The following is a 19,951-nucleotide window of genomic DNA, read 5'->3' as shown; positions in this document are numbered from 1 at the left end:
GAAAATAAAAAGAGGATTGCTTTTTAATTGAAATTATTATTATTATTTGTATTCCGCCCCTATAACTGTAGCTCTTAGGGTGGTTTACAATTTAAACATATAGATGGCATTTTCCCTAGCTTATTTCTGTAATACTGCAAAGACCGCCTCTTGCTCAAAGGCCGCAGTAGAGGGAAGGAGGCCCATTGTGTCAATAGCTTGACATTCTGCCTAAGCTACAATAGAGAAGAAAGGTTTAGACCTCCTCCCTCCCATTCTGTATACAGACAGGCTTGGCAAGTCAATCTTACATCAACAATGATGACAGGTCAGCGCATCCTGCACTGCACCTGAGGGTAGCAGGCTAGCTTAGGTGGCATATGGCAAGCCTCATGGTACCTCCAGCTCCGACCTCCAGCATCTGCTACCTGAGACAGCTGCTTCGCTCTACCTAATGGTAAGGCTGGCCCTGCATAATACAATACACACACAAACACACTCTCACAACACTGTGAGAGACTTGGCATTGACCCACATTTTTATAAAAAGAATCCACAAATTACAGTACTTTTTTCGGAAGTTCTGTAAGCACCTGCAAATATGCAAGGTACTATAAGTCAGCAATACTGCCCATCAGGGTATAAGACGACAATACTCAGAACCATGGTTGTGGACCACATTGTGCAAATTAAGCCAATGTGCATACATTTGCTTATATTACACAATTCTGTTTTTGCTAGCTAAGGAAAAGGACAAAGGGTTACCCAGAGCACTGCAGCTCTTGTAGATTTCCTGCTCAGCCCCATGGCTCCGATTTGCAAAACTACACCACGCATGGTTTTCAACATTATTTCTATAATCTTATGGACTAGAAACATGCTTGCAGGATGAAAAACCAAGCTACAGCACAGATTCTCAGAGGGTGCAATTTTGTGTGAAATACATGGAGCCCTGATCCTCATACTCCAGATACTATTTATTTTCGTGCTGCTGCAGGGGCGGGGAACCATAGTGCATTTGTGTACAACAACGCATGCCCAGGCAAGCTTGAGCATGGCTTGGGGAATGTGCAAAAGGGCATGCAAGTGATGCTCTCCATCCACCGCAACAGGCACGCGTGGCACTGATGCAGGTTGGAGCGCACAGGTGAACAGAAACTGCTGCGTTTCTGTTAGTCAAGGAAAGTAAAGTTACATCGAATGACAAATTATTCTTTGCGTCCGTCCTTGCTATCCATCCCGGTGGATTCGCTGGTGCTGAAGGAGGTTGGATGGGTGCGCAAAGCCCTTCTGGCAGATGGAGCACTTGTACGGGGTCTCGCCAGTGTGCACCTTCTCGTGCACGGCCAGGTAGGCCAAGTCTTTGAAGAGTTTGCTGCAGTGCCGGCACCGGTGAGGCCGCTCGGTGCTGTGGACGCGCTGGTGTTGCAGGAGGAGTGAGGGCCGTGCAAAGGCCTTGCCGCACACCCCGCAGGCGTAGGGGCGCTCGCCGGTGTGAGACCGTGCATGGATGGCGAGGTACGAGGACTGCTTGAAGGCCTTGCCGCACGTGGCGCAGGCAAAGGGCCGCTCCCCCGTGTGCACCCGCTCGTGCGAGGCCAGCGCGTTGGACTGCTTGAAGGCCTTGCCGCAGAGGACGCAGGAAAACGGGCGGTCCCCGGTGTGCACCCTCTCATGGACCCGCAGGCTGTGCCCGTAGGCGAAGCGCTTGCCGCAGACGCCGCAGACGTGGGGCTTGTCGTCGCAGTGCTGCCGCTGGTGCAGGAGGAGGGCCCCAGCCGCGGCAAAGCCTTTCCCGCAGGCGGTGCAGGCGAAGGGCCGCTCTGCGCAGTGCGTCAGCATGTGCCTCTGCAGCTCGTAGGGAGTCTTGAAGCGCTTGGCGCAGGCGGCGCAGCGGTGAGGGCGCTCCCCCGAGTGGATGCGCCGGTGCTCGGCGAGGTTGGAGGCACGCTTGAAACGCTTCCCGCAGAGCTCGCAGCGATGGGGCCGCTCTTCTGTGTGCACGAGGGCGTGGCTCTTGTAGTCCGAATGGCGCTTGAACGAGGCCTGGAGCGGGAGAGGGAAAGCGGGGCAGAAAGCAACAGACTGACACACACGCAGCAACCCCCAGGGATCCACTGCCGGACAGAGAGCAATAATTTCCGGTGCCTGCTCCTCTGCACAGATTGCCTCTTGTCATTTATCATATTGATAAAGCCACACAGAAAGAAGATGGTCAGCTATTTAATTTGGAATGTATAACTGGCTTTATTATTTGTGTTATGATTTGATATGTTATTAATTGGAAAGTTATTAATGGAAAATTAACAAAAATGATTTACAAAAAGAAGAAGAAAGAAGATGGTCATCTTTTTGGATTTTTGTATGGCTTAACCATGAAACATCCTTATGTAAGGTGCTCTGATTGCTTTTGAATGACTGGTGGCTACCAGCAGTTGCCCAAAATGAAAAGAATGCCTTTGGCTTTCCTGAGCTGTTGCCATTCCATCAGAATACCTGAACTGCTTCCACCCCAGCTGGTTGTTATATATGAGAACTGCAACTTTACAATGGTGTTGCTGGACTATAACTCCCATCAGCCCCAGCCAGCATGGCCAGTGGTCAGAGATGGTGGGAGTTGCAGTCCAGCAACATATGGAGGCCCTTAGTTATTGCAATACAAAGAGCACAAAACACAAACGCACACATATACATCCCTTGCTATTTCCTCCCAAGGAAAATGCTGCAGGGAAAGACTCTGCCCTAGATGGTGTTCACAGGCCCGGGAAAGCAGGAAGCATGAATCAATACCTCAAAATATGAGTTGGAGTTTTACCTTGCTCCAAAGGCTAATCATGGGAACCCAACAGTTTAGTTCTCTGTGTTTTGCCCCTTTCATTCCCATTTCTAACTTCCTGCATGCTTTCACCCGCCTCACCTGGCACAGTTGGCAGCAGAAAGGGCGTTCCTCATTGTGCACCACTTCATGGCTGAACAGCTCCCATGCCCGTTTGAAAGCCTTGGCGCAGATGGCACACTGGAATGGCTTCTCGTCCACAATCACCTCCCGGATCTCAAAATCCTCCCCTCTGCAGAGCTCCAAACGCTGCGGCAGGCACGGCGAGAGCGCCACCTTCGTAGCGGGCACCATCTTGGCTGAGGAATACACCCCATCTTCATTTATCAGCTGCACCACGTCATCTGAGCGGGGAGCTTGGGTGTCTAGATTCTCCCGCACCTCCTGCCCATTCTCCGCAGTTCCCTTCTTCTTGCAGGCACCCTGAGACCGTAGATGCCTCCCATGGGAAGGCCCAGCTTCCTCCATGCTGCCTATAGGCCTGCCCACCTCCTGGGCCACAAACCCTTGCTTTCTACACTGCTGGGGCTTGTGGCTGGAGAGGGAGGAGTGTTGCAGTTCTGCCACCCTCACCTCAGTCTTGGAGGTGGCGGCAGCGGCGGCATCCTTGCCTTGCAATGAGACACACAGAAAGTGCTTTTTCCTAGAGTGGCCTACAGAGCTTCCGGTGAAGTCCAGCTCCTTCTCACCATCGTTCCAGTCCTCCAGGGATACCGGCAGCTCGGATCCCTCAGAGCCGTTCTCAGGTATGCGACGTGGTGAGAAATCTGCTTCATGGGCAGGAGAAGAGGGAACGTCCACCATGGCGGGTGCTGCTAACTTCACGAGCCCACTCCTCTACAAGAAATGACAAAAAATGAGTAATTTGCTTAGTGTTTCTTATTCCCATTCAAAGCACTTCACACACTCCTCTCACTACCAACACTGTCTGGTAGGTCAGCGTTGTTATCACTGAAGATAAGACTATGGCTGAGGGATGGTGGCTTGCCCAAAACCACCTGGTAAAAAGTTGAACACACAACTCAAAATCATAGTCATTTATGTATGCCACAACTGCAGCCCGTGTTTTGTTAGCCCAAAAATGGAAAACAAGTGAGGTCCCAACCAAAGGAGAGTGGCTGCTTAAGTTGACAGAATGTGTGCAGCTTGCAGACTTAACATATGGAATAAGAGAACAAGAAGAACATATGTTTAGAGAAGATTGGAAAACATTTATTGAATATATGTGAAATAACTGTGTACAGCTGAAAATGCTGGCAGCATTAAGATAAATTCAACAGTTTAAACACAACTGCATGCACTAGAAAAACACAAGCATGCAAGGCCAAGCAGAGCAAAATATACCATTGTACAATAATCCTGTGTCACTTATATACTCTGCACAGAAACCTTTTCCGTGTAAATTTTGTGTCATGTTCTAAGCCATCCTAATATCTACAATGCGTGCCTGTAAGATGTTATATACTCCATAACCTGGAACGATATACTGTTTTGTTGGGTGTGAAATACAGCTTGATTTCCCAAGACACTTTATAATGCCAACAAAGTACATACGCGGTGCATATGAAAAGATGCCAAGTGTTTGTGTGTGTGTTTCTCCAAGGGAAAAATCAAGTTTCCAACCACAACTACTAGCTATTGCGTTATGGGAAAGGGTGCCTTCTGTTTCTACGAATATTCTTGTGCATTTCCAAATTCTCCAAGTATCATGAAACCTGGCTGCTGCAAAGCAGTAAAGGCCTAACGGGAGGCACTACTAGGTATTTAAAGGACTTGGGGCACAGTCCAATGACACAAACTTGCACAAAATGTTAATATGTTAATTTATATGTATAAATGCGTCTGGAAAATTGAGGTGGTACATGGATGGAGTCTCAGCAGCACTGAGATGTGCAGGGTGCCCAGCTGACCTATAGACTTTTTTTTTATTAAAAAAAAAGGAAGGTTTTACACAAGAGAGAGGAGGAACATGGGATCTGTGGCCCACCACAACAGGCCCAGAGCCTGGGTCCCCTCAGCCACTTTCTAACAATGCCGCTGGGATTAAGGAGTGTCACTACTTTCATCCAAAATGGTGGAAGCCTCAGGAGTCAAGTGATCTGCCACATTTTCATATGCTTACCTAAATGAAGGTCTTCATTTTAAGACTATCGGCGAGTGAAATGGGAGTGTGGATCCTGCCACTATCATCCTTCCAAAATGGCAGTTGGCAGCAGTATGGGCCATCTCTTCAGTAACTAATCCAACAAAGAACAATGCTGAGAGTTAACTGGTCTCCTTGACCCTATGCAAAAAAAACAGGAGAAAACAATCAAAAATATGAACCTGGAGGCCACACAAGCACATGCAATGTGGTGTTGTCTACTGATGACATTCCCCACCACCCCAGCACAGGAAATTCGCCACAATATATGGCATGTAAACCATGCTCCAATCATCTTAGAAAATATATATATATCCACCAGTCTACTATGGGCATATGGCCTAAACAGCTTCTCCTTTGAGAACGACTGACAGACAAAACAGCCCTACCTAGAAGGCACATAAATTCAAAATACCCCTGGGACTACTGGATTTCGCAAGACCTGCAGAAATTAACCCAGCAGGTGACACCTCAAATAACATTTGGGAGGTTTACCAGGTTTGTGGAAGGTGGAGAGCAAAGTACCACAAGACAGAACCTACAGAATATGGTGATTGATTTTGTGACTTCTGTTTGTTTGTTTATTAAAAAATGTTTTTAAAAACCCCCATCCCAATTCTATCCTGCCTTTTTTCTTTTATTTAGGTAAGGAAGTGAGGATGGCAGATCAAATGGCATTACATCCCGCTGAGCGGAGGGAAGCGATTGGAATTCTCGTATTCTGTTTCACAAACTGTGTGTAGCACGTCTGAATCCACTGCTAAGAAGGAAAATGGGGGCGGAAGGCAGAGGAGGCAGACGGACCACCTCGGCATTGCTAAAATAAAATAAAATCAGGTTCCCCACTTCCTCCATGGGCAAGCCAAGGATCCCACGTCCCTCCTTCCACCTCTGGGGGGAGGGCTCTCCCTTCTGACCCTCCCCTTCGAGGATGGCTCAGGTGTTGCCACGGGGGCACTGGCAGCCTTTGGGGATCGGGGTTCACAGAGCCGCGCCCGAGAGGGGCTGCACCGCCTCCATCTGTGGGCGCCCTAGGGTGGGGTGGCGCGGACCCCTTCCTCGCCTGCCTGCCTGCCTGCGGGAGTCGGGAGAGAGGGGGGCGGCGAGTCTTGCCGCGACTCACCCTGCGGAGCCGCCCGCCTCCTCTGTCTCGCTCCTCCTTCCTCCGCCCCTTTCGCGCCGGCGACGCTTCGGAGCTCCCCCAACCCGACCCCTTCCTGGCGGACACGCGATCGCACCAAGAGTTGGACAGCCCTCCTCTTCCTCTCTGCAGACCCGGCAGCACTTCCAGGAGGCGGCTGCTGCAGCAGCAACTCTGGTGCATGTCTTAGCAGCCCCCCAACACACACCCCCCGCTTGCTTTCCATCGCAAGTGCGCATGCACCGTCTCGCTGCCGCCCCCCCCCCCCGCATTGGATTCCGCAATGGATCAAGCACCAAGGATCAAGCACTCTTCCCTTTCCCTCCCGCGCCACTGGCCGCCCCCTTTCTTTGCTGCATTGGGCCAACTCCTAAGGGCCCAGGGGCCCTTAGCTCCGCCCCAGTAAAATATTTGAGCCCCCCCCCTCGTTAGTGGGCATTGTCGTGGAAATGATGTGCTGCGTCTCCTGATCAATTACGCGGGGCGGGGCTGACCTACTCCCTCTCCCCCCTCCCATCATAGAATTGTAGAGTTGGAAGGGACCCCCAGAGTCATCTAGTCCAGCCCCCAGCACTGCAGGAATCTCAGCTAAAGCATCCATGGCAGATGGCCACCCAGCCTCTGCTTGGAAACCTCCAAGGAAGGAGAGGCCAGCACCTCCTAAGGGAGACTGTCCAACAGCTCTTATTGTCAGAAAGCTCTTCCTGATGTTTATTCGGAATTTCCTTTACATGAAACCAGCGTGGCTCATGGTCAAGGGCTGGTGAGCATTGTAGTCCGACAGTGCCGGATTTACGTATAAGCTAAACAAGCTATAGCTTAGGGCCCCACTCTCTTGGGGCCCCCCAAAAAATGCAAAGGGGAAAAAAAACTTATATTTTCCAAAATATAAGAGAAAAAACAAATAAAACCTACATACAGCAACAGTGGCAAATGGCTTTAGATACCTATTAGGTCCATAAATTACCATATAGCATATAGTCAACACAAAAAAACCGTGACAATTTGTTGTTGACAAAGGACAGCTGGACGTATAAAGGGCCCTATTACCTTTAGTAGCTTGGGACCTCATCAAACCTAAATTGGGCCCTCTAGTCTGACAACATCTATAGGGCCACAGATAGCACCTTCCTTAGACGGAAGAAGCTGGAGCTGTTCAGATGCCAAGTACACTAACCAGAGGTAGTAAACACAGTCCCTGAGTTGTGTTCATTGCTTCAGCAATGTCAACAAGGCTGTAAATGTTCCCGGGAGAACAATGTTTCGAACCTTGGAAGAGAAGCTAGTCTCTCAGTAATAGATCTGGTTAAAACTGAGAATGTCAATCTGGTTGTTTTTTAATTGATAATAACAGAGCTTTTAGCCGTCCCCACTATAAGAAAATGCCGTATAGCATTGATTAGCATTACCATGCTGGTCATGGGCTAAAGTCAGGAACATAGGAAAGCTTTTTTATATACCAAATAAGACTGTGTGTTTGTGGTGCTGCCCTTGAAGATAGTCTGGAGGCTGAAACTAGGGTGGGATCCAGTGAGATCAGGTGTCACCAGTCCTGAAAGCACTGCACCAGCTGCCAGTGAGCTACTGGGCCCAATTCAAGGTAGTAGTACTAGCAGATGGAACCCTAAATGGCTTAGGACCCAAGTGCCAACCAAATAAAGCTTCATGGTGATGCCACTGCTGCTGGTGATTGCATGGTTGGCAGTGACCTGTTTGTTGTTCTCTATTTTTGGTATGTCCTCCTCTGGTAAGGTGCATCTATCTCCCTCGTTATTTACATTATTGACTTTCAGGAGGAAATCGAAAATTCCCTGGCATGAAACACTGTTCCTGGCAACCCTGAGATCACTGGTTCAGAGAATGTTTTAAACTTTTTAGAATGTAACTGTTTTCAGAATGCTTTTTAAAAAACGTATGCTTTATTGCTGATGTGCTTGTCACCCTGGGCTTCTTCCAGAGGAAAGACAGGATATATAGCTACAGCCATTGCGGGATTGGGATAGCAAAGGTGTTCTATCCAATGTCCCACCCACCCACCCACAAGCAACCTAGCTGCTGCTTTCTGTACCAGCTGTAGCCTCCAGAACAACTTCTTCTGGATAGCTCAGTTGATTAGATACGGTGCTGATAGTGACAAGGTTGCAGGTTTGATCCCCATATGGGACAGCTGTGTATTCCTGCATTGCAGGGGGGTTAAACAGATGATCTGCAGAGTCCCTCCCAACTTTACAATTCTATGATTCCAGAGTAGCCCCCTCCCCCACCTAGAGTGCATTGCAGTAATCCAACCATGTGGTTACCATTTCACAGATAGCTCAATCCAAGAACGGCTGTAGCTATATATCCTACCCTTCCACCCCTGAAAAAGAGGGCCAAAGATGATTTCAATAAAATGTGCATACACTAATTCATATGAATAGATGCACCTTAATGTTCATAAAAATGCAATACCTTACACCAGGGAGGCAGGTGGGGGGGGGCAGAAGTGTGGGTACTTTTGTACTGGAGCAAAGGTAGATGTAGGTGGATGATTAGGTCACCCTAGAAGTGCCTCATCTTCAGTCTGCTGTCTAGGTGCCAACTGTTGATGAGCAACTTGAAGGCTCTTTGATAGCTTTTTCTCTCTAAACCAAGCTGAGACTGCATACATAGCGTACATTTAAAGTCTCATAGGAACTATAGTTTATCACCCCAGAGCTACAATCCCCAGCACCCGTAACAAACCAAAGGATTCTTTTTTTGTGGGGGGAAAGTACCTTGAAGGTACTTTTAAGGATTGTATGAAAGGTATATTTGTATGCTTGTATATTTGTAATATATGTGTATTAATGATGAATTGTTTTAACAATAAAAACTTATTTAAAAAATGCAAAAGCAAAAAGAAGAAGAAGAAGAAGAAGGTATGGTGTGTACACAACATTGAACTGGTCAGGTCTCCAAACTGAGGACTGTCCTCTGTAAAGTAGGACAGGTGAACACCCTCTTTAGTGCACATAACAACATTAAAAGACGGTATCCCCAACATCCATTTATTTTCTTTTTCAGTAAATGACTTGGGTGTTTTTTGGATGTAGAGATGTTAATGCAATGTGGAATGAATGAATACCTGAGTTAATAAATAAAATCCCCCTCAAAAAGGGATAGTAATTGACTATCAGAAGACAGGGACTGCCTCAGGTAAATGGGAAGAGTGGCTGCCTTGCATTTACACAACTCAAGTATGTTTTCCTACAAAGTCTCAGTGGAAAACTGACAGTAACTCCCCACAGGATTTTATGTTTCACCCTGCCCTGAGCTTCAAGGAAGGACTGGCTGGAACACTTCAGTTCCCCTGAGTTTTTAAAGGAATCTCCATGACAACTCACCAAAGAGAGGTGGGGAGCCAGCCATGGTCACCATGGAGACTTGGAGGTTGCGATGAGGATGGAGCCAACATTTAGTTACACAATACTCCATGGGGAACTTTGTTCAGCATGCCAAAAACAAAACAAAAAAAAACCCAAGTACTTTTAGTGGGCCTCAAAAAAGGTGGAAAAGGCTTTCAAGGTCAACAGAGTTTGCTTCAAGCCAAGGCTTAGGATCAACCTTGGAATAGTTTTAGTATTAGAAAATGGTTGCTTATGTGCATATGCAGAGTGCATTTCCCTCCTAATTGTAGCCAGTATCCCCACACCTAGAAAATGTTGCAAGGGCTGCTTGTCTTCTCTCTCTCTCTCTCTCTCTCTCTCTCTCTCTCTCTGTGTGTGTGTGTGTGTGTGTATGCATAGACTGCAGGCAGGCTTCATTCTAGGTATCTTTTCTGGCACAAATTTAACCGTCCAACCATTCCCTGCCAGAAGGCAAGACCATCCAGTTCTCCCTTTGGCACATTACAGCCCGAGCTACCCATTTATAACAATGTGTGTCTATATATAAGCATCAGCTGTCTGTTTTGTCTTTTTTCTTCCTGTAAAGCGTGGACTGCTATCCCAAGCACCTCAGGTTTTGCATAGCTACAAATGTCTTGCAAAGTTTGAAGAGGAGGAAATTGTCAGCTTCTGTACATGGAATGGGTGCAGGGACAGGGGCATAGGAAGGGAGGTGCCGAGGGTGCAGTCCACCCTGGGTGTCATCCCTGAGGGGGTTACAAAATGGTACACTGTAGGGGGGAGGCACTTACTGCAGGGCCTGGCCTGCAGCACACCCAAGCCACGCGTCTCTCCTGGGAGTGACGTGGTGGCTCGGGGCCCTGCACTGCCCAAAATGGCAGCGTGGGGCTTGCGTCTGCCAGGCGGACTCCATGGGCAGCTTGCCACAGCGCCCCCCTGGGAGGAGGGCCACAGCCCACTCCCGCCGCTCCAGGTGCCCGAGCAGCTAGCTACGCCCCTGTGTGGGGACATCTTGCCTTTCATTTCAGGCAGCAGGTCCTGGGCCAACCCTGGGAGCCAGTCACTCCCCACCAACTTCGTGGCAATCAGCAAAAGTCTCTTTTCTGTGACACCTTTGGCATAACCCCTTAGTCCTCATTCTGTACCGAAAGTAAGCTTCCGATGCTGCACTGACTGGATAGGTTTCTCCACTTGACCTTTGCTTCCATCTCTCTCCCCCCCCCCTTCTGTTGCCTCTCTCACAGTAAACTGTGGACCATAAGTAGGGGCTCAAGAGAAATTAAATTATGTTTGTGTTTAAAGGCAAATCTACCTAATTTAAACTTTCCAAAACTAATGAGAACTGAAACACAGGAAACCTTCAAAATGTGCACTTCTCCAAATGTTGCATTGTGCTTCCTTAGATATTGCATACAAAAATGCATATACTGGGGTCAAGTATGCATAAATATGCATGTATTAGTGAAAATGTCATACCAAATGCATTGTATCGTTGGAAAACATTGTCGTATCAAAATTGCATTCAGATGTGCTTATTAGAGGGAGTTCTTACTAAAATGCAATTAATTTTTCATGAGGAGCTTTTTTAAAAAATGCAAACTTATGTGGAAATGAATTTCAGTCTGGAAAACTGAGGGGAAACCAAAAGTGCTAGATTTGCCCAACCCTAACTGTAAGTGCTTTGGGGGCAGGGACCTGCTTTTTGTTTGGTTTTGTTACTCTAAACCTATATAAATAATAACAATAATAGAACTAATGCAAGGGACAGAGGTACCCAAAAGTCCTAGATTTCCTGGCCTCATTAACCAGCCACAGTTAGCAATCTCCACGTGCTGCCTTCATGGCCGGCAAAAGGGCAGAGAAAATAACATACAGGGGTAATCCAGGAGACAGAGGCCTTGCCCCCGCCATGCTGGCTGCATATGGCAACCTCTGCCCCTTCTGGGCTATTGACCTCCAGGAATGCAGTTGGCAAGGCAAGGGTCACCCTACAGCAAGAGAGAACTGGCCAGGGGTCAAGGCAACAGAGGGTGGCCTCTTGGCCAGGCCTTGCTGTTGCCAGTGGAGCAAACAATTCAAAGTACCACAGAGATTCACTCAGTTTTTCACAAGAGATCCTCAAATGGTCTGTGAAATCACAAGTTCTGAAATTCAAAGGTTATTTTAAAAAACTGCATCTGATACAATAAACTGATGGTCTGGGAATTTTCTTCCGCTTCCTATTTTGCCTTAGGAGTGTTTACAAGTAAGAAACTCCACAGGCCAAAGGAGTTTCTAATTCTCACTAGTGATAATGCAGTTTGAAAAATTTGACATATGAGTTGTTAAGATGAAGCTAACAGGAGTTTTCTGAGGTTCAAAACTTGGCCCGACCAGGCCTCCTCAGAACACTAGAACTGCATTTCCATGTGTGGATTGCCCTTCAGTGAACATGAGATCCCAATTCTCTTGCATAAAGGACATTTTCCAGTGTGAGATTGGACAATCTGACAGCAGCTGCTAGGAGCTTTTCTGAAAGTGGCTAAATTCTATTGAAAGCAGTACAAGAAGCCTTTAGACAGGGCTGGCTCAAGACGTTTTGCTGCATGAAGCAAAGGTGCCTCTCAACTCACCTCCCACACACATAAGCTGACTAGGCTGTAAATCGAATCTTACTTTGGTACTGGTGACAGGGCTGTTGTCTTTGCCACAGCTGAAGTCAGCCAGCTAGCTTAGGCAATGAAACACAGGCTGAGGGCACACACAACTGTGTCCCCTCCAAAACCTTACTGCCCACCCCCAGAATCTGGCAACAAACTAGCGGATCTTTGAGCATGGGTGTTATATGCTGACCACGCTAACAATCATTCTGCACTAACTGCCATTTCCAGACCAAGTGCAAGGGAAACTCCACACCTAGCGTACATTACAGTAATCTAGTCTTGGATTCACCAGTGCCTGGACTACTGTGGCCAAGCTCTCCCAGCCCCATAGGCTGCCATCTTTTGTGGAGAGAGATCTGTGGGGGTGAGGGGCTGCTTTTGTGGTCTGCTAGTGTGGAGAAGGGGCCATCCTGCCTCATATCCTCCAACATTTCTCCAATGAAAATAGGGACGTCCCATTCCATAATGATAATTTTACTATTTATACCCCTCACATCTGACTGGATTGCCCCAGCCACTCTGGGCAGCTTCCAACATATATAAAACATAATAAAACATTATTATTTTCTAAAAACTTCCCTATACAGGATTGCCTTCAGACAGCTCAGGGGTCATACAACTCCATACCCTCCAGCATTTCTCCACTGAAAATAGGGACATCATACCATACCCTCCAACATTTCTCCAATGAAAACAGGCACATCTTACCATACCCTCCAACATTTCTCCAATGAAAATAGGGAAATCCTAAGGAAAAGTGGGACATTCTGGGATCAATTCAGAAACTGGGATGGCTTCTGTAAATCAGGGACATCCCTAGAAAATAGGGACACTTTGAGGGTCTGGTGCCCTCAGCCTTCCAAATCTAAGCTCTGGTCAGGTTGGCATGAGTTTGTTTTCAGGAAAAATCTCCTGTTTCGGCTTTGTGAGCACACTTCTTGTGGTTGTTTTGTTAGCTTTTTGCCTCTTCCTTGTCCTTATTTGCTTGTCTTGTCATTTTCCCTTCTCCTTTCCTCAAAACGATAAATGAATAAATAAATAAATGTACAAATAATTCCTGGGTGCACACCCACACAAAATGTGCTCCTCCTCCTCCATCTGTCCAGGGAAGATAATGGGCCAGTTTCTCTGGCACAGGAACTGCTTACAGTGCCAGGATTTATTGCCAGGATTCAAGCTCAGCATTTTTTCCTTCATCCATCCCACAGAGCTTAACATAATAATCTAAGCAAAAAAAGACTGCTCCCTGCCCCAAGGAGCTTACTATCCAAATTTTGCTGATGGAGTAGTTTGGAATGTCACTCATGATGGGCAGAAGCATTCCAAGGCAGTTGGAGCCAGTTGGAGTCAGTTCAGGAAGAGAAGTTAGTCAGAACAGGGAGATAAAAGGAGGTGGCGGATAATAGGGACTTTCCAGATTATTATTGTCTCGGAACTGACAGTTTTTATTACCATGTTATGGGAAGCATTGGCCAATAAGATAAAATCTCTGTTCAATGTTCTTCAATAATTACAAGTCCTTTGACAACGACTCTCTCCTTCAGTGCCTGAAGCAGCATTTCTATCCAAACTCTATTGCCACGATGACAAAGGGAGGACAGAAGCAAGGGTAACAGGAAAGAAATAACTGAATTAAAGAATAAACGGAGAGAAGATGTGAATGTTATTAGCTCGATCAGGAGTAAAGAGGTAAGAGTATAATGAATCCCACACATTTAAAAATTCAGCTTGATGGCAGTGAAAAAGGACCCGATTTCAAATCCAAATTCACTACAAAAATAAATAAATCAGAAGAATCTGATTTTTAAAACCTCACTGTACAAATAGCAAGGGTTTCATTTTTTTATTTTCCCTCTTGACATGCAGATTCCACATTCAGAAATCTACATTCTGTTACTCATCTCAGGTCAATACAGATGGACTTTTAACCTTTCTGAGTGGGACTGATTTCAGAAGCAGATGGCAGTGCCATGGCCAGTAGTATATGACAAACCCGAAGTGACTCCCTCCTCTGCTAGAATAAGCTTTAAATTCTCTCCCTAAAACCATGGTGATACTTCTGAGATTCCTATATTCTTTGTAGCTCTTATCCTTATACATAGTAACAACAGCCTTCACAGTTGTTGCCTGATAGGAGACCTGTGCAATGCAAAAGCTTGCTTACTTTCAGGGACGCTAATAATAATATGTGGGAAGCATTTGTGACAACCTCAGCAGGCCGTTGCAGGAGGCGGGCCTGAGTTGCTGGCCTCCTGTTAGATGGACAGTTCCTGAAGCTAATCTTGATGCTGCACTTGCCTGTCCAGTAGCCAATGAGAAGCAACTGAGAATTCCCCTTCTTTATCCTGGTACACCCACAGCTGATGCAACCCTAGTGCAATGTGCCGTATCGCGGCTGCCTTTGCTGTGTGTGTTCTGCTCTCTGCACTGGTAAAATAGTTCTGAAATACCATACCATCTTAACATGTGGACACTGTAGGCTGGCATAAACATTCAAGCCCAAAGACCGGCTTGTGATGATCTCATTTTCAATTTGGGGGCAGAGGAGAGGGCTATTGTTACTGTTTAAAATCTTCTTTAACCACTTAAGTGCTAAATACTGTTTAGAAAAGAGATGGGCCAGGGGTTTAATATCTATGTTAGATGGTTAAAAAGAAGTATGTTCCAATGAGAGTTATACACCAGCTTTTTGAGAATCAAGAAGCAAATGTGCAAGCTTTCATGTTACCCAGGATTCTTTGGGATGGGCGTTTGAAGGTGCATCTTAAAATCTTGCGTACTACTCTGTGGAGACTTTTTTGTGCTTTCCCTGTGAATCAGAGGGACGAGAGGGACTGACATTTGTTGAGTTGGGAAAGACCCACTTGGTCTACTGTTTTGTTTGCAGTGGAAGACGGCTGAGCTTGGCAACCTCCATTATTTTCAACTGTGCAAATCACACTGCTCACACCAGCTAGTGTTGTCAGAGAAAGATGCCACATCTAAGACCCAATAGTCAAATATTATCATTTGAAACAAGGAGCACACATGTTATTTGTGTGATTGTGATGGAATCATGTGGCAGTCTCTATCAGTGGGAAATAACTCACCCACCCACTTAGAGCAAATATTTGATCTAGATTGGATCCTTTTCATGTTTCATTATCCTATCACACGATGCTTTGTGATCTGAACCTCTTAGATCACACAATAGGAACATGAAGGACCTAGGGCATAAAGTTGTTGGGAAGGGGCAAAGATCAGAAATCACTTGAAAACTGCATGCAGAAGTAGAAGCAGCAATGGAGTCCCATCAATGACTTAGCAGCAGAGGGTCTTCACCATGACTCCTCCCTCCTCTCCCACCTTTTCTTCAATTCTTCTTGCTAGCAAAGAAAGTTCAAAGAACCAGAAGAGAAAATTGATCTGGGTTGTAGGTCACCTTTCTGTTTTTTATTCCTCCATGGAAAACACACGTTCAACTCGAGAGCTGCTGTGCATTAGCAAAAGTATGGCTGGGTACAGTATATGTCAAGTATGATTTACTTGCTCATGTCCTACCAGGCATGGCTCCAGCTAAACTGAGCCAGGGCACTCTGCACCTGTAATGCCATAACTTAATTCGAGTACAGAAAGCATTAGCCAGCAACCTCGCTTTCAGTACTCAACCTCTGAACAGGTGTTCTTAGATTACAAGGCTGCCTTTGAGCATGTGCAGAGTACATGCATCTCGCTCAACTAACCGCAGCTCAGCTCTGCATTCCTCGGGAAGTACAGCACTGAAACACCTTCATTTTAAAGAATTGGCTACGAACTAAGCGCGCGTTTCCTAACGTGGAAGAAAGAATATGCTTTAAGGAAGGATAAACAGATTACAATCCCGTTCCAAAAGGAGCATGCGCAATGTCAAGGGAAAGGGCCGGTGGATGGATACGCGACGAGCGGGCGCTGCGGCTTGGGCGGCTGGAGCGATATATAGGAAGACTCCACCCCGCTATGACTCATTCCTTTCTCGACACAGATACAACAGAGGATTCAGACGGAGAGCAGCGACGCGTGGGCGAGATCGAGGACATGGCTTTCTAGAGCTGCGCGGATCTTGAAGCGAACAAGCGTGTATTGCACGCTGCAACGAAACAAGCATAATGGAGTGAGTAGATCTTTTGGGGGTTTCCGCTGGCAGAACCCATCTTTAGGAAAAGCGGGTCGGGGATCGAGCTGCCTCTTGGTGCGGTCGGGTCCCTTTTCCCCCTTCTCCCTCTCTGTATCTCTTTTTGCAATCCCGGGGGGCGTTGAGGATACAGACCGAAACGCAATGGGTGGGGGCGTGTTGCTAGACCTCGAGGTTTTCCTAACGCCCACATAGTCCTCTGTATTGCTGTAGAACAGCACGACCCCCCTCCCCCCCACACACAGAAAAAACGCATAGAGAAATCGGCGCCCTCTGTTCTCGGGGCTCGAGAGGGTTGCTCTTCTGGGCTCTCTAGGGAAGGGAGCAGGTGCGTCATGCCAAACCTCACCGGGAGAAGCAGGTGCGCGATGACATGTTCCCGCCCTCTCCCCTCCCAGCGCATAAGGCAGATGGGGGGGGGGGGGAGCGCGACTTGTCTATCCCTGCCCATGCTAACCTCTCGGGAGATTTTCCACTGTTCCAAGGTTCTTCTATAGGGCTGGCCCAAGCTTTTTTTTTGATGTTGTTTTGCGGCCAGGTTATTTTGGCACCCAAGATGGAAAGTCCCACAAATGCCTGTTCTATCCCTGGCAGTCAAAATACAGTGATAATCAATGGGATCTACCATATGCTGCCCTTTCATGACACCCAAAACCAGCAGTCGAATGGTCCAGAGCTTGTACTGTGGATGCCACATGGTCGGAATCATCAAACACTTCTCCCAAAGGCTATGCTGGCAGGAATTGTGCAACATACACATGCCGTGTCCATCTGGATAACTCTTGATGTGGGGGGGAGGGGAGAGAGAAGCTAGGAAGGTTGTAGGATTGGATGTGGGAAGTGGTCCAGGCCACAGCTAACCGCCTAACAACATATGAAGGCCTGCTTTGCAAGTCCTGTTGTCTGCTCTGATATCACTTAAATCCTCTAGCAGAACAAAAAAGTTAAAGTTCCAGTTTGAGATGGGTAAGCTGAGCCTGGTATGGAGTAGGAAGAAGGGATCTGGCCTTTTCTTTGGTCCTCTACCAAAATGGTAAACTGTTTGCATTTCTGACCTGTATTTTCCTCCTCCTCCTCCAGGTCCCTTTTTGCCACCACCACTATCCCTGCCTGCAGGAGCCGAGCTACTCCTTGCGTGCTGCATCCCAATCCTGTGTCGACCCTGAATTACCATTGCTACGATGTCCCTTCTGGCGGCACTGACCCTGGACCTGGACCTGACCATGCTCCCAGCTAGCACCATGTCCTGCAGGCCGGAGCTGCTCAAGCACCGGCTGCCCCACGCCGGTCATTGCGAGCTGCTTGCCGGACCTGTGGATGAGGGCTTTGCCCTCAGCATGGAGCGCCCATTGCTGACAGGTGAGTAGGTTGAGCAGGGGAGGAACCATAAGCTGGAGTCTGAGGGCTGTGGGGAATTGCTCCAGGTGCAGCAGGAAAGGAGAATCTTTTCCCTGAAGGTCATTGAGAAACTAGCATTGGCATGGATTGTAGTTCTTCTAATCATTGCTCATCAAACTGCTACAGCATTGGGAAACACCAAAGTATCAGCAAATCAGATACATTTGAGAGTGGACAGAGCAATCCCATCTGATGATCCTCTGTGCTGGAGAGGGTTTTGATGGGTGGAGGTGTCTGCCTGGATGGTCTCTGCCATTAACACAGGAAGCTTCCTTATATTGAGTCAGATCATTGGCTGTGTAGCTCTCCAGAGTTTTAGATGAGATTCTCAGCCCTATCTGGAGATGCCTACAAATTGAAATTGGGACCTTGGGCATGCAAAGCAATGCTCTACCATTGAGCTATGGCTCCAGCCCCATTTGTGATGGCCTTGCCCCAACAGCAGCCGTGTGGGAGCTACCACTGGGGCATTTCATGGAGGGGGTGAGTATAGGCCAGAGAAGCCTGCTATCGTACGACAGCAACAGACCTGATCCAGGCCTCTTTGCTGCTCCAGCTTGTGAAAATGTATTCTTCCATACTCCCTTCCCATCTTAAGGAGGAGGACTGTGAAAGCAGTGGTGGCTTTGCCACTCCATCAAGGGTTAGCATTGCCCCCCCCCCCCAATGAACCTATTATTCCTCTTGAATATTATCCTCTTGATATCCCTTACACAGTATTCAATTATTTTTTAAAAAAGACTCAAGACTCACAATTATACTGGACAGCTTGAAAGCTAAAAGGTGAATAGCTGTTTTACAACCAATGAAAGGACTGCAGAAGGCTTCAATTAGAGTCTTTTAATTTCTTTTACACTTTCCTCCTACCCTTTCCCACATGTGGCTTCTGATTGCTCCATATTTTGACCCACTCCTTCCTGTGCTTATTCTGACGTGTGGCTGTCTCCAGAACATCCCATATGTACCAACTGCCTAATGTGCAAGAGCTCTTGGCTCCCAGTTTGTCCACTCTCATGAGTAGAAGTTGATGGGGTCAGCTTTCTAGCAGAGTCTTGTAGATTCATAGTTGCCTGTCTACAGCTGACTTTCTTCCTGCTTGTTTGTAGGCGATGGCTTCTCAGACTGGATGACGGAGCGCACAGACCTGGCCACGCTCCTGAGTGTGTCAGGGGAGCCCTCGCCACTCTCACTGCCCTCCCCTCCTGCTCCGGACCTGGAGGCCATGGCCTCACTGCTCAAGAAAGAGTTGGAGCAGATGGAGGATTATTTCTTGGAGGAGTCACTCTCACCAGACCAGGTAGCACCCAGCACCCCTCCCTCTGATGGGAACTTCCACTTCCCCTTTGGTGATGGTTTTCAACCCCTCGACCACCACCCTGCACCTGCTCCCCTGCAGACCTTGGATTCAAGCTGCTTAGAATTGCTGGAGATCTATGGCGGAGAAGTGCCTGCTGAGCTCCCCCTGCAGGGCAGTGATGTCCATGCCCCATTACAACGGTCATCTGCCCTAGCACCCAAGGGGGACCGGCGCCAGAAGAAGCGAGACCAGAACAAGACAGCAGCCTTGCGGTACCGTCAGCGCAAGCGGGCTGAACATGAGGCACTGGGGGATGAGTGTCAGGCCCTGGAGGCACGCAATCGTGAGCTGCGCGAGAAAGCAGAATCCATTGAGAGAGAAATCCAGTATGTAAAAGACCTTCTCATTGAAGTCTACAAGGCACGAAGTCAGCGCCAGCGCACCTCCCCCTAAAGGCAGGGAGTTGTGTATCAATTCTCTCTCCACTTCCCCAAATAATAGCCTCAAGGAGAAACCATGGGGATACCGGAAGTAGACAAGAACAGATCAAGCATGTAGGAATAAAGTTTGGGATGTGTTGGGAATTAGGAGCCTGCAGGGAACTTCAGAGGTTAGGGCCACGTAGACGAACTATACAAGACAGATTCAGAGTTGTGGGGCTACTGAACTCTGCGCAAATCAGGGGGAGAATGGATTACATTTGGAGGAAATGAGGATTGTTGATGTGTAAAGGTCCAAGATGAGCTAGTTTTGGAAATTGTCTCAGTTTTTTTGGGGTAGGCTGTGACAGGATAGTACCTCTCTTTCTTTCTCCTTCCCCATCCTTACTTGTCCCCCAAATCAGGAAACAGACAACAGTCTCAAGGCTGTGAGATGGCTTTTTCGTATGTACACTATATAGCACTACTTTCTTGCACCTTTTCTCAACTATGCACCAATAAACACTTGTTTTGAACACCTGCCATGAGTCATGTGAGTGAAAGTCCAAGATAGCACAG

General features: G+C 47.5%; 2 protein-coding genes across 5 annotated transcripts; one reads left to right on the top strand and one right to left on the bottom strand.

Moving 5' to 3' along the window:
• On the bottom strand, positions 1 to 13,276 carry LOC310663336 (uncharacterized protein). 4 transcript variants are annotated; one of them, XM_083411131.1, is made up of 4 exons: positions 13,257 to 13,276; positions 4,937 to 5,098; positions 2,896 to 3,651; positions 1 to 2,024 (listed from the first exon to the last, which is right to left on the bottom strand). In XM_083411131.1, exons 3-4 carry the CDS (start codon positions 3,616 to 3,618, stop codon positions 1,209 to 1,211), a joined length of 1,539 nt encoding a protein of 512 aa, XP_083267257.1. In that variant the 5' UTR covers positions 3,619 to 3,651; positions 4,937 to 5,098; positions 13,257 to 13,276; the 3' UTR covers positions 1 to 1,208. The 4 variants fall into 4 exon arrangements, with proteins under 4 accessions (XP_083267257.1, XP_083267254.1, XP_083267255.1 ...); XM_083411128.1 differs by lacking the exon at positions 13,257 to 13,276 and adding an exon at positions 6,081 to 6,310; XM_083411129.1 differs by lacking the exon at positions 13,257 to 13,276 and adding an exon at positions 5,639 to 6,046.
• A 161-nt stretch (positions 13,277 to 13,437) lies between these two features.
• ATF5 (activating transcription factor 5) lies at positions 13,438 to 19,912 on the top strand. The gene is made up of 4 exons (XM_083411259.1): positions 13,438 to 13,797; positions 16,109 to 16,237; positions 17,339 to 17,617; positions 18,763 to 19,912. Exons 3-4 carry the CDS (start codon positions 17,440 to 17,442, stop codon positions 19,404 to 19,406), a joined length of 822 nt encoding a protein of 273 aa, XP_083267385.1. The 5' UTR covers positions 13,438 to 13,797; positions 16,109 to 16,237; positions 17,339 to 17,439; the 3' UTR covers positions 19,407 to 19,912.
• The last annotated feature ends 39 nt before the right edge of the window (positions 19,913 to 19,951 follow it).

This window comes from Podarcis tiliguerta (assembly GCF_965153285.1).
Source record: "Podarcis tiliguerta genome assembly, chromosome: 13".
NCBI lineage: Eukaryota > Metazoa > Chordata > Lepidosauria > Squamata > Lacertidae > Podarcis > Podarcis tiliguerta.
The sequence above is the reverse complement of the archived record's forward strand: the minus strand, read 5'-3'. Positions and strand labels throughout refer to the sequence as shown.